At 32.1% G+C, this 14,309-nt stretch overlaps 1 protein-coding gene across 11 annotated transcripts in view; it reads left to right on the forward strand.

Moving 5' to 3' along the window:
- LOC143249131 (E3 SUMO-protein ligase PIAS2-like) overlaps positions 1-14,309 on the forward strand; it is a 118,342-nt gene that overhangs the window by 81,411 nt on the left and 22,622 nt on the right. For all 11 annotated transcript variants that reach the window (XR_013027576.1, XM_076498485.1, XM_076498488.1 and 8 more), the window contains one exon: positions 1,860-2,020. Coding sequence is in view for 10 of the 11 variants with exons in the window: in XM_076498485.1 (XP_076354600.1) it covers positions 1,860-2,020 (161 nt within the window). In the remaining variant the exon portion in view is untranslated. The remainder of the gene's footprint in view (positions 1-1,859; positions 2,021-14,309) is intronic.

Here is a 14,309-nt window from a genome sequence, read left to right on the forward strand (position 1 = left end):
TGTATTAAAATACTAATGACACTTCTACAAAATACAGGGTTAACTTTCATTGGAACATTAAGAGCAAAAAAAGTACAATACCAGCATGCAAGTACTAAAATCATGTTCATTGCTGTAGAGGTAATTAAAATTTAAAAATTAAAAACTTAGTATGCTAGACAAGAAAAATTAAGTGAAAAAATACTCAATAACAGTAGCACATTTTGCACATGTGACAAGTAATTTGAAGAAGCATGTTGATAAAGCAATGTTGCATTTACATAACACTTATTTGTGTGATAACTTTGGCACTCTTTTAAGTGGCATTAAATAAGTAAATCTTAATTTAGCTTTGGATGTAAGAATAAATTGTATATAATTGCCTGTTACAATGTGCAGCCACTAGATAGGGTAATTTATATTTATGTTGCAACCTTTCTTTGGTAGTATTACAGAGTCAGTCAAGTAGATTGAGGCTGTGCAGTGTTAGGGTATGAAAATAACATACAATATAAAAAGCTTTACTAAAAATGAAACTTTTATATTCATTTAGGAAGTTTTACAGGCTATGCAAATGAAACTTGAAAAATTTAAAATGAAAAAGTGTTATTAATTTTAAGATTAAATTTAATTTATACTCAGGCTAGTCAGAGTTTGAATCAGACTCTGATTCCATAACTTCACAAACAAATCTTTTGTAAAAATAATCAGATTCTGATTTTTATGTGTGTGTGTGTGTGTGTACAAAGTACTTGTATACTTTAACCTTGCCAAATTTCAAGAAGATGCATGTACTATTAGAATTTATTTATAGTTTTATGTTGGTTAAGTGGTTGATCAAAGTGACTGAGACAGACAGGTATTTAACAGACAGTTAAATAAGTATATTAACTGTATTTTAAAATTTGGTCTATTAAGGTCTTATGTGAAGACTCAAATTTTTTTATCCAATTAAATATTAAAAGTTTTTGTTTTGACAAATGAAATGCTCAAGTTGAAAATTTCAGTAAGATCACATATTAGCTGATATTTGTTCAAGGTCTTTAGTCACTGTTGGAATTTTACATTTGATATCAGTTTTTTTAAAATGACAAGAATTTGCAGTACAGTTATCCACATCTTAGAAACTGTTTATGTTTATGAAAAATATTTTTTGCAAGAATTAAATGTATTACTACATTTTTATGGTGTCTTATTTTCATATAACATGTATCCTTTATTTTTGCTTTTTCTTTCTGAAGTCTTACTTGTAGTATAATTAGTGTTTGAAAATACTTCTGTAATCCAGTTGAAAGATCATATCTTGTTAGAACCATGAATATTCACTAAAGAAAAAGCACACAAACCCAAATTGTGTATTCATTCAATATTTGATTAACTGCAGTCATATTACAAAAGCTGTTTATAAAGTATAGAACATAATCATAAAGATAAATATTAAACTCTTTCTTGAGGAAAAGTGTAAATTCTAAAGGAAAAATTTTCAGATACAAAGCATTATGTAATATCTTTAACCATGCTTTAGTATCATGTGTGTGTATATATATTTTTTTTTTAGATATTAAAGCATGTGTGGTGTAATACTATACATCATTTCATGCATGGAATTCCTATAATGTACATTTCAGTTTTATTATTGTTGTTGCTTGTTTTAAAATTGTAAACTATATCTTATGTTTAAACTTGAATGTGGCTATAGTTGGAAGTATCTTTCCATATGGTGATGTGAGTTTCTTGTATTTCATTATTGTATCATAAAATGCATGCATTAATTTCATTCCTGTTGGAGTGATTAATGTAGGCTGTATACTTTACTACCTAAGCTGAAGGTTTCTGTAATGAAGCTACTTGTATGCAACAATTAAATTGTTATTTTCTAGTTAGGGAAAATGAGGATGCAGGTTCCTTCTCGTGCATCTACCTGTTTGCATCTTCAGTGTTTTGATGCTTCTCTATATTTACAAATGAATGAGAAAAAGCCTACTTGGATTTGTCCAGTGTGTGACAAACCTGCGCTGTTTCAACATTTAGCTATTGATGGGTGAGTGACTACTATTGTGAATTATCAGCTAAACATTTGTTAAAAAAATCTATATTTTAACCTACTTATTGATAAATTCTTTCTTAAGTATTTGTAATTGGTACAGAAAAAATATACGTGTTTTCAATGGTATTGAGACAGTTGAACAAGGGACTTGACCACTTTATTCTGTTATCAAACCTTGGACCTGTATTGCCATCAAGTGTACATTTTTGCTACAGGCCAAATCTGAGCATATGTTCATTTATAAACGTTCATAAATACAGCATTTAAGTATACATACTATAACACTAAAGAAGCATTCAGATAATATAATCCATGTGACAACTAGATATGTGGCCCTTTTTATGTAAAAAAAAAAAAAGTGATGTGTAAAGCATAATGAAAGTGCAGAGTTAACAAAATGAATATAATATCATCTACAAAGGCTGTAAAGCCCAGAAACACACATCATTTTGTATTGCAACTTTCTCTTATTATTACAATGATTATAAAGCTGAAATAGTGTAAACAAATGTACAAAAAGTCATGAGTAAACATTTTTCACTTAATATACAGAGAAAAGTTGCTTAACTATTTAATCACTAGTGTACTTAAAATTCCTTTGTGTGCATGTTACAAAAAGTGTAACTGAGATGGATTCAAAATTTAATTAAACTGCATTACTGGCAATGTATTTTAATGAAGCTAGTGTAATCAAGTACATTGTAACTCCTAGTTTTATATGATTCAAGTTATTGTTCCTTTATTTGAAAGACAACTTCTGAAACACAATTAACTCTTTAGTTTTTTGTTACATAATGTGCATTTAGTTAAAATATCTTGACTTTGGTTTCTTATGTTTCTATTCAGTTTAGACTTGGCACCCTTATCTGGCTGAGCTTTCATGCATGTGTGGTCAAATTCAAATCATGAGTTTCACATTACAATTGCTAACATTTCAAGAAAGTGGTTATATAATAACTACCCACTCTCGTAGAAGCCAAGCCTTTTTTTCCAAATTAATTGGTTGCTAAGTGACGGCCTTTTCTAGACATGAATGGCGTGTTTTTAGGTAATTAAAAGGGCAGATTTCTCAATATATTTCCCATGCATTATCTATGATCTCAAACCATGTAACTGTTGACTATGAAAGTGTACAATCACTATGTACATTGTTCAAGATCATTGACCCTAACACTTGGCTATTTTTTCTCACCTTATACTTACAGACTGTTAAATTGCATTCATAATTTTATATTTTAGTTAGTTATGTATTGCTTATGTTTTAAAATCCACAATTGAAAGGTTTGATGATTTTTTAATATTATTTTAAGCTTTGCTTCATTAAAGTATTTTTTAACATGGTGAGTGCAAGCTATATCTTGCTGGAGGTTGAACTCTTTCTGTCAGCGGTAATGTTATATTGCCAATTGTCACATACTGAGGTGTGTCAACGTATATAATGAAAGATGTGATATTGAAAAGGAAAATAAAATATTAAAAGTTAAAAAATATTACAAGAAGGTAAAAACTTTAAACTATATATGTGATTAGAAAAATATATTTTAAGTGTAATCAATGAAGGGAGGAAAGGTGTGAGTGTGTGTATACTTGTATATATAACATTTTATCAACCTGTATGTTGCTGATAACAGCTAGAGCTAGTGACATGGTAGAGAAAATGGAAAATGAATTACAAGCATTTACTTAAAAAAGGAAAAAAAAGCTTTGACATTCATTTGGGGGATTCTAGAGATTATGGAAATAAAATGTGAAACTGTAAGATAAAAAAAAACATTTTTATACTTAACATAAAAATTACTTTATAGGTGAACTGTTGAAAGTTTGAGTTAAGATAAGTACATTAAATAAGAAATTTTTTATTAGAAATAGTAAAAAAAGTCAAAATGAAATATTTTTTCTGAAACTACATACATGTAGGAAAGTTCTTTTCAAGTTTGAAACAATATCATCCATTAGTTCTTTTTTTGAAACAAAATATGATGAGCAACATTACCTTCTAGCATTATTTGTGGCTAGTGATTATAGTGTTTGAAATGCTTTTTAGAATTTATTGCTAAACTTAATTTTCTTTGTATGAGGCTTTTTATGCAACACATTACAATCAGTGTTGTCTCTTCCTTTTTAAAGGATTTCTAAAGTACAACAATTATGTGTAGATTTTTAACATCTGAGGAAAGTTGGAATGCAGGTGAAACCTTCATTTTAATGGAATGATATCTTGCTAGCATCTAGTTTGTACATAAAATATCAATCTGTTGCATATGAAATGTTGGATTTTCATGTGCAAATTTGAAACTTGGTTTTTAGTGTGTGTGAAAGAGAAGCTTTATCATAAATTTGTATAATATAGTATATTGTGTGGTTCATTTTAAGCACACTTTATTTTTCTTATTTCAAAACCAAATTATATTTATATTGAAATTAGTCACCATGGATAAAATTGATATTTATGTAATTTTCTCATATGAGTTCAAGCTTGGTCATAATGCAGAGATATCAGCTCGTAATATCAGTGATGTATTTGGTTATGGCACAGCTAATTAGCACATAGTTAAGCATTGGTCTAGGACAGAGGTTACCAAACTACGGCCCTCGAGGTCATTTTGTCCGGCCCGCCAGCAGCTAGCTCCTTGGAAATAAAAAGTGACATTTCATAAAATGTCGACTGTCATAACAAAATAAATCACATCGCTTGTCGCTTTAAGCCGGCAAACACAAGGTGTTATGACAAAAAGAAACAAGGCTGTCACACGCATTTTTAACCAATAGGAAAATTCTTCTTTTGTCCTTACCGCCTGTTTATTCATATCGAAGCATGCATTGATTAATTTGGACTTTCAGATCATGGAAGAGTTGGCATCAGTTTGCAGCATACATGGAATAACAACTGGAAAAGACATTTTCATGGAAGTGCATAAAACTTTGCAAGACTATAACCTTCAGTGGAATCAGCTTAGAGGTGTAACAGTTGATGGAGAAAAAAGATGGCTGGAGTAAAGTAGGGTCTGGTGGGGCTGATTAGGAATAGTTGGAAGATCTTCAACTCCCAAGTGCTCTGTTCATATACTGCATCATACATCAGCAAACACTCTGTGGAAAAGACTTAGATATTTCTTGTGTACTGAAACCAGTCATTTCTGCAGTGAACTTTATTCGGGGTCATGCACTTAATCATTGCCAGTTCAAGGCGTTTCTTGAAGAAATTGATTCGGATTTCTATGACTTGCCTTATCACACAGCAGTGAGGTGGCTCAGCTGCGGTAAAGTCTTGTCTCGTTTTTATAAGCTGAGAAGAGAAATAGATATATTTCTTATCGAGAAATGTAGAGCCAATCCACTTCTGTCGGATCCAACCTGGTTGTCAAAGTTGTCACTTTTGGTTGACATCACATCCCACATGAATGAATTGAACTTGAAACTTCAGGGGAAGAATAATCTTGTCTGTGATCTCTATACAATCACTAAAGGATTTCGGAGAAAGCTGCAATTGTTTGAAGCACATTTGGAAGGAGGAAACCTTTCTCATTTTCAGTGTTTCAATGAGTTTCATGCTGGAATCACAGAAGATGTCAACCTGGAGTTTCAGAAAAAGATTATTGGTGATTTAAATAAGTATTTTTAAAGAGATTTTTGGATCTCGACAGAATCGAAAGTGACATTCTCCTTTTTCAGAATCCTTTTGATTCTGTCATTTATGACGTGCCAGTGGAACTTCAGCTTGAGGTCATCGATTTGCAAGGAAATGACTTGTTGAAAGCAAAACACAAAGAGGGGCAACTTATTGAATTTTACAACTGCATACCTGAAGATTGTTTTCCAAAGCTGAAGCAGTTCTCATCTGGTACCGCATCAGTGTTTGGAACAACTTATATCTGTGAACAAGCATTTTCAAAAATGAAGTATGCGAAGTTGGTACATCGATCAAGGTTGACTAATGAACATTTGAAAGCAATTCTAATGATTAGATGCATCAATTCAAAACCAAACATTGAAGATATTTTGAAAGTCAAATGCCAATTTCATAAATCTCACTAACTTTTGTGCGGCTTAGTGAAATTCAGATATGTACTCACTGTGTGCGATGTGACAGTTGTTTTTGCTAATGTCACCTTCTTTGATAACCTTTTGGTAAATAAAAATGTTGGTTGTATTTCTGTTTGTTTTTTATTATATGCATGTATTGCATGCTACTCCCACATGGCTAATGTGTCATCCTAAACGTAGTGTTAAGTCTTTTACAGAAAGCTTTCGTTCTAGCTTATGAGTATTGAACATAATGATCATGCTGCCTGTGCTTCTCATTCCCCAAGTAATCTGGCCCCCTGCAAAAAAAAAGTTTGGTGACCCCTTGTCTAGGAGATTTTATATTGGTGACACATGTCTGGAAAATGAGCCTTGAGTCTACTCTCAGATAGGCTTTAATGAGGAAGAATTAAAGGCCTCATTTGATTCAGATACATATTAAACTATGAGAGAAGTTTTTCTTTGATAGATTGTATAGGCAGAGTATTCATGATGAAACTTTGTAGAATGGACACCAACTGCCTGTTGTAGAGACACAAGTGTAGAGGAAGATGTTTTGAAAGTCTTCTGCTTTTGAGAGAAGTTTCTGACCCACTTAATGTTCATTATTCAACCTTGAAGCAACTGGTAAGGTGAAAAACTCAATAAATAAACAAATAAACTGAAAAATTATCAAACAAGACAAATTAAAATTTACTTTTCACTCCAATGTGGTACTTACCTCCTTTCAGCTTGGGGGCATTATAATGTGATGGTCAATCCCACTATTCATTGGTAAAAGAGTAGCCCAAGAGTTGACAGTGGGTAGTGATGACTAGCTGCCTTCTCTCTAGTCTTACACTACTAAGTTAGAGATGGCTAGCTCAGATAGCCCTCGAGTAGCTTTGCTCAAAATTAAAAAAACAACAACAAACAAACAAAAACAAACTTCTTCAGTGTTTCCCTCTGTATGTATCAATAGTTGTGTGACATGCTCATGTAATACATGTGGTTCTCTCTACACTCATCTACTGAACCTTCACTTTTTGTTTGGCAGTGTTTGAGTTTGGATGCATTTTTTTGTTTGTTTATTGTTGCATGTTTTACTTTGTTTCTCTCATGACTATTTTTCAACTTCATTTAATTTATTCAACTAGATTATGTTTTTTTACTTCATTCAAGTTGCTTTATTTCTGCACTTGGGTTTGGTGAAACTTTTCTGTGCAATGAATTATGAAGTTAATCTTACTACTTTGAGGGTTACATGAGTGACTAGTTTTTCTATAGGCCTCAGATGTGAGTGACCTGCTTGCATATTTATCTGCTTTCGTATGTTAGAAGAGTGAGTGTTAAATGGCCCCATCAGGTATGATAATGTTATTATTTACTCGTCACAAAAGAATACTGACCTCTGTCAGTTTGTTAAACATTTTTATATATCTCATATTACTGCAGAATTTTAATGTTGTGATTTCATTTCCATCTTAGAATTAGGTATAGGAGATATATTGTGATTGATATATCATTAAACAACATTTAATACTTTTATTCAGAAATTTTTGTCAATAATTTATATAATTATGATTGACTGTTTTCAACTTGTTGTCAAGTGGTTATGAATACAAAATGTTGCTAAATGGCAGGGATTTACTTACTGTGAAAAGCAATTATCAACTTGATGTAATAAAAAACAATTTGTATAGCCTCTGCCTATGTCTACATCAGCTTAAAAAATTTCCTGATTACTAAGGTGAATGCAAACACTCGCAAGATGTAGATGTAGGCAGAGTCTATACAAATTGTCTTTTATTACATCAAGTTGTATAGACTCTGCCTACATCTACATCTTGCGAGTGTTTGCATTCACCTTAGTAATCAGGAAATTTGTAAGCAGAAGCATTCATATGTTAATGCTTTCTTGTCTTGACAACACAGACAGCTTGCATTTGCTATCTGAATCTAGTGTTGTTGATTATGCTATGTGTAATGGGCATGATTATGCACTACAAGCAAAAGTACCCATTCCCAGTGACAGGAAAAGCTTAAGTTAATCTATCAATTTAAATTACTTCATTGACTGTAATAAAGTGGTGTTGCACTTGTGGTTTAACTTGGAGCCAAAGCCCTGAGCTACTTATACCATCCACTGTAAAAAATAGTTGTTAACCATCTCAATCATGTTAAAAGCTGCTAAACAATAACATACAGTAAATCTACATTTTTATTATTTAAGTTAAATCAGTTTTTGAAATGTCAATGCTAGTTTAATTAATTTCTAATAATATAATGTAGAATATCCTGCTTGTAAAATAAAATTTGGCTTCAACATTATTCATTTCTGTTCTCCTGTCATGTCAAAAGTAAATGTTAAGCTTTGACTGCATGTGCAGCTTTTCAAACATAAGAAAAGTGGCCAACATAAATGGGAGACAGGTGCTTGGATAGATGTCACACGAATGAATTATTTACTGATACTATTGTGATAAAAGTAGGTAAAAATGGTGTGCCTTGTAAAATGGGTTTAAAAGCAATTGAATTAAAAAAATTAGCCTAACTAGACTTTTGACAAGAAGAGAAAAACTGTATTGTGTTCAAGGTACAACTGTGATATTCATTATCTAAAACTTCTGTTTCTATCATAACAGTTATCTGCAAGCAATGACAGAGCAATCTTAGATCATATTTATTGACAGAGTGCCCACTGTTGTTAGCTAATAAAAGCATAATTAAGTAAAATAAGAGTATGAAGTCCATTGCATTTGCATGGGTATGTGGTTGAATAGGGCTGCTGTAATTCCAGTTTTCCCATTTATTATTCTTATGAAAATAGATACAGATTTCAAGACTTGGGTGGAAGCTTTTGAGCCTTTGACAGCTTCAAACATTTATTCATTATTGTAATAATAACTCAGTGAGATAAGTTCAACTTTATCACAGTGGATTTCTTGGTAGGTGGGTTCTTGATTTGCAACCATAACTTTCACCCAATTGGATGGTATTGGTCCTGATTGACTTAACATGCAGTTGTGTACTCCATTTCTATTCTTAACATACTGACATGGTGGTGTTTCTGTGAAAAATATTAAAGATTCTTATGAGTATTTTGTCCTTTGGTTTTGTGTCATTTATCCATCTTGTGTGAATATCTTTCCTCTGAAAGAACTTTGGTATATAATTCTTCAGCTTGAAGTCTTTCTGTGACAGTGTTGTTTGTTATATGGTTGGGAATTTTTTGTGCATAGAATATATAGATAACTTTGTTGCCTATGGTACTGAGGCTTAACACTTGCATTGAACAGTTATTACATTAGGAAATGGAAATCATTTTCATAAAAGTATGGTTAAGTTTCTGTATCATCAGTTTAAAAGTTTAGGACTTTGAAATACAGAAGAAATTTTTGTGTAAGCCACTGAAAATGTTGAAACTGAATGTAATGAACAAAAGCTAAGATTTCCTAAGGGTACAGTTTATTTTCATTTTTCTGTATCATACAAATAATAAGCTTCTTGGGAGAAATTGTTGCAGGAAGTATGAAGATATTTGTTTTTTAACTCATGATTTTATTTGAAACATACTTGTCTTTATATCATACACAGGTCCAAGAAACATGTTACCATTAGAAAATTCTGTTTTTGGTTACCAATCTTTAACTTTCATTATTTTTTTTAGTGTATAGATAATGATGAAATATTAACATTTAAGTGAGTTTAACAGCTGTTTATGTTGTGTTTCTGACTGTCATGTTTTGGTGATACATATACACATAGTAAGGTGTCTGCAACAAGTATAATAATATTAAAACTGAGAGACATCCTTATATTTTAACGTGTCCATCATGTTACCAAAATAAAAAAATCTATTTTAACTTGACTTGTGTAATAAATATATAAGAAAGTTTTGTTTATGCTATCTAACATGTATTTGCAATATAGATACAACTTAAGTTGATTAAACTATAATGTTTGTATATGTATTTGTGAAGCAAAAAACACAAAATAGGGAAAAACTACTTTATAAAGTATAATTGGCATATGTTCTGTGACTGTACTGTAAAGAATAAGATTTTGTTACCTCTTCTGTTAGTGTTACAACTGAAACTCTGCTTTTAAACAGTAAAATGCCCCAAAGCCATTTTTTACTGTCTTCTGTATTTGAGATAAAAGTATGTATATATAACAAATACAAGCCTATAAAAATATAGGCAGACATGTTTAGGCTTAGCTACAATTCATCTTATTGGTAAAACATAAAACAGGGTAAGTACATTGTTTTATTAAACAAATCCAAATTAATGACTAGTTGATTGTCTCTTCATGTTTAAAGGATAAATGTAGTTACTTGATTTAGACCCATTAGTTTAAATTCAGCTTATAGGTAGTTTATAAATAAATAAATACACTGTATTGTTATTATAGTAGTAAATATCAAATAAAGTAAGGACTAGTTATTTATCACTTTTTTAAAATTAAAGATAAACTAGCTAGTGTGATCATAAAGTAGTGATAAAGAGCTGTAATACACGTGTTGGCAGTAAACTACTGATATTTACTGTTAAATATTTATTCCTAGGCTACAAATACAATGCTTAAGTGTAGGAGTAAGAATTCAAAGTTTGTTTGGTGTGATAGATGTAATGAGTGAGTTTTATTTGAGAGTTTGGGACTGGTATGTATTTTTAAGGAAGCTGGCAGTGAAGATGTACTACTTGTTTGCAGAATTTACAGGTTGAAGGAGAATTGGAGGCTATCCTAATTAAAATACAAGAAATAGATAAAGAGAAGTATAAACTATGGGAAATAGCAGCAGGATTTGAAGCTTATCTTAAGCTTTTACATGCAAGGGATTCATCAGCTAACAGTGACTTTTAAAAATTTAGCAACAATTTTATTAAGAGCTAAAAGTAATGGATTTAATTGTAATGAGTATGTTCTGTTGAGCAACAGATTTCAGCCCTTGGCTTTTTTAGATGAGGATGTATTGGAGGGAATGAAAATGAAAGGGACAAAAAAGAGTGTGAATGACTAACTCAAGGATGTTATAGGTGATTCTTTACAAGACATGAGAATACAGCAGTCTGTGGTACATAGGGAGAAAAGAATTAGATTATGCTAATTAAGGGCATAGATGGAGGATGTAACAGAAAGAGTAAGAGATAGAGTAAAGGCAACAAGCAATGATGCAGTTTTTGTTGTGCATGTAGGAAATAATGTTGTGAGGAAAGATAGGTCAGAGAAGCTAATTGATGAATACAAGGGGTTGAAAAGGCATTTAAAGACAAGAGCCATAATTTAATTGCATCAGGGATAGTATCAAGAATTATAGAGATGAAATTATAAATAGGTCACTGGGGCAAATTGCTAGCCTTAAGGTTAATATGTAGGGATGAGCTGATTGACTGGTTGAACTTGTGCAATTGGTTTAATGGGAGAATGGAGCTTTTTTGAATAGATGGTGTGAAGTTAAATAGGAAAGGGGTTCTCTTGTTTGCAAGAGCTATTAACTCTGCTGTAAGGGAAGTTTCAAACTAGGACTTATCAGTGGTGAGGGCCAGGTTAAACTTAATGCAAAATAATTACGATTTAAAGAAAAGCTTAGCATAGGAAATGAGTATAGCAGTTGTTTTAAGAATAGACGTAATTGTTACTATTGTATTGCCTGAAGAGTAAGAAATAAAATAGATGACCTTAAAACACTTGCAGGAATGGAGGATTTTGATATAATGAGAATAACTAAAACATGGTTAAATGTAGGTAATTTTGATGATAGGAGTTTCTTTGAAATACAGAGTTACAGGCTATTTGATAGAGATAAAATATTAAAAGAGGAGCAGGAGTAGCTTTATATATAAAATACAAGTTGCATCCTCTTGAATTTGATGATATCAAGGATAATAATAAGAATATTGAATCTGTTTGGGTTTCTGTTAGTGGATATAAAGGGAAAAGGCTTTTGGTGGGAATTTGTTACAGACCATCAAATGATACTGATGAAATTAGAAACTTTACAATGAGGTTAAAATTTTAACTGTTAATGAAGTTATATGATTTTAATATCAAGCATACAGATTGGAAAATGTTAGTATCAAACCACAAGGGAGAAGGTTTTTGGAAACTGTACATGAATTGATTGAGGAATCTATTAGAAATGATGCTATTTTTGATAGATTTATTGTTAAACACTTGTACAAAAATGGGTGGGATAGTGCAAGTTGGAGAACATCTGGGTGCAAGTGATCATTGCTCTATTAGGTTCAATGTTTGTTGCAAATGGAGATGAGGAATAATAATGATTTGGTTACAAATATGAAAAAAGTAAATTTTTAAGGGATGCGATAAGAGCTATCTGTTATGAATTGGGCAGCTGAGTTGTTCGGAGACAGTGATCAAATGTGAAATTTTAACGAAGATAAATTTTAAATATTTATGATAAACATATTCTTTAGAAAGAAAAGGATGGCCACAAATAAAAAATTAGGTTGGCTCAGAAAGGGTATAAGAAAATTTTTAAGAAATTTAACTTCCCTGGTATGACAGGATTCTTTAAAGATTCTAGAAGATCTAGACGGTTGGTCATACAGTAGATTAGGACATTGAAAAGGATGTATAATATAAAAGTGCTTCATTGAAAGTGTAATAATTAGCAACCGTTTCCAGTAATTCAGCAGTATGTCTGTGGACTTGTAATGCTTAAAACTGAGTTTTGATACTTGTGGTGAGTATAGCACAGATTGCCCATTGTTTAGCTTTGTGCTTAAATATAAAGAAACAAAATAATTAAAAGTAATGACTTCCTTAAACACATTAAAGGTAAACAGAATACTAGGATGGGAGTAGGACCTTTGAGGGATGATAAAGGAAGGTTTGTATCTGATTATGAAATGGCTGGGTTATTAAGTTATGCTTTATCCTTGAGGTTTTCTAATGAAGATTTAAGCAGTATTCTTCATCTTGAATAGTTGATAGATAAAAATGAGGATGAACAAGAAGATCACATTAATTCTGAGCTTTATAAGAAAATAAGTTGGGAAGTTTAAAGAAAGATAAAACTTCTAGGCCAAAAAATATTTTCATAAAGGTTTTGAAGGAGGTTAATGATTTGATATATGAGTCACTTACTACTATTTTTGTAAATCCTTGAATAGTGGGCAGTGTACAAAGTGTTTTCGTATCCTTGTATCTTAGAACTGTAATGAGTCCCTCATGTAAAGTTCTAGTCTTCCTGGTCAACTCCAGTTTAATTTGCCCAATAGTATGCTTATGGAATAGTATCATTGTGGGAATGACACATTTTATTGAAATTTGATTTAAACCTATGCTTATGATGCATACACAGTCTATAGAATAGTCATCAATACTTAAAGGATTTAATTAAGTTGTTAAAAATATTAATATAATAAATTTTCACTTTAAAGATAGAACCACTATTAAACTCTCTGTCATACCTGATTTCAATGATAAAGTATACTCTTCAAAAAAAGAAACTCAAAAGGGATATTTTTGTTATTTTAAAGAGAAATATATGTAATAACGTTACAAGCTCAGAGTATGTGATGTTACACATGTTAAGGCACTGATTGTCAAACCAAAATGACAATAAAAGTTGTGCACTTTGAAAACGGAGGAAAACATCGGATTTTTCGCCAAAACGCATTCGTGCCCAATAAATCTGTTTGAGAGATCTGCATGTTCTGCAAGTGCAACATGTGCAAAATCCTTATAAAAGTGATGGGTTCTCGGTTTTCATAGCCACTGACACACAATACAGTTACGCCAAGACTGACTGAAGCACAACGCAACAATGCCATTGGTCGCTTGTAAGCAGGCAAATCTCGATCAGATGTTGCCAGAGCTGTGAATGTCCACCCAAGCACCATCACAAGGCTATGGAATCATCACCAACAACATGGATCAACTTGTGACCATCCACGATCTGGCAGACCTTGTGTGACCACACCTGCACAAGATCACTACATCTGGTTACTTCACCTTTGGGATAGGACCACCACTGCGACGTCTACTGCCTCAACCATACCAGGGCTGCATAGGATTTTCGATCAGACCGTATGCAACTGTCCACGAGATTCTTAGGCCCCATGTGCTACCCATCATGGTGAACATCAACGTTTTTCAACATGACAACGCCCATCCTCACACAGCCCGACTCACCACTGTCTTCTTGAGACACCACAACATCAATGTTCTTCCTTGGCCCTCCAGATCACCAGATTTAAACTCCATCGAACATCTTTGGGAGACGACTTGGTCCGACGTCTGCGATGGC

Source organism: Tachypleus tridentatus, chromosome 4 (genome assembly GCF_004210375.1).
Source record: "Tachypleus tridentatus isolate NWPU-2018 chromosome 4, ASM421037v1, whole genome shotgun sequence".
Lineage (NCBI taxonomy): Eukaryota > Metazoa > Arthropoda > Merostomata > Xiphosura > Limulidae > Tachypleus > Tachypleus tridentatus.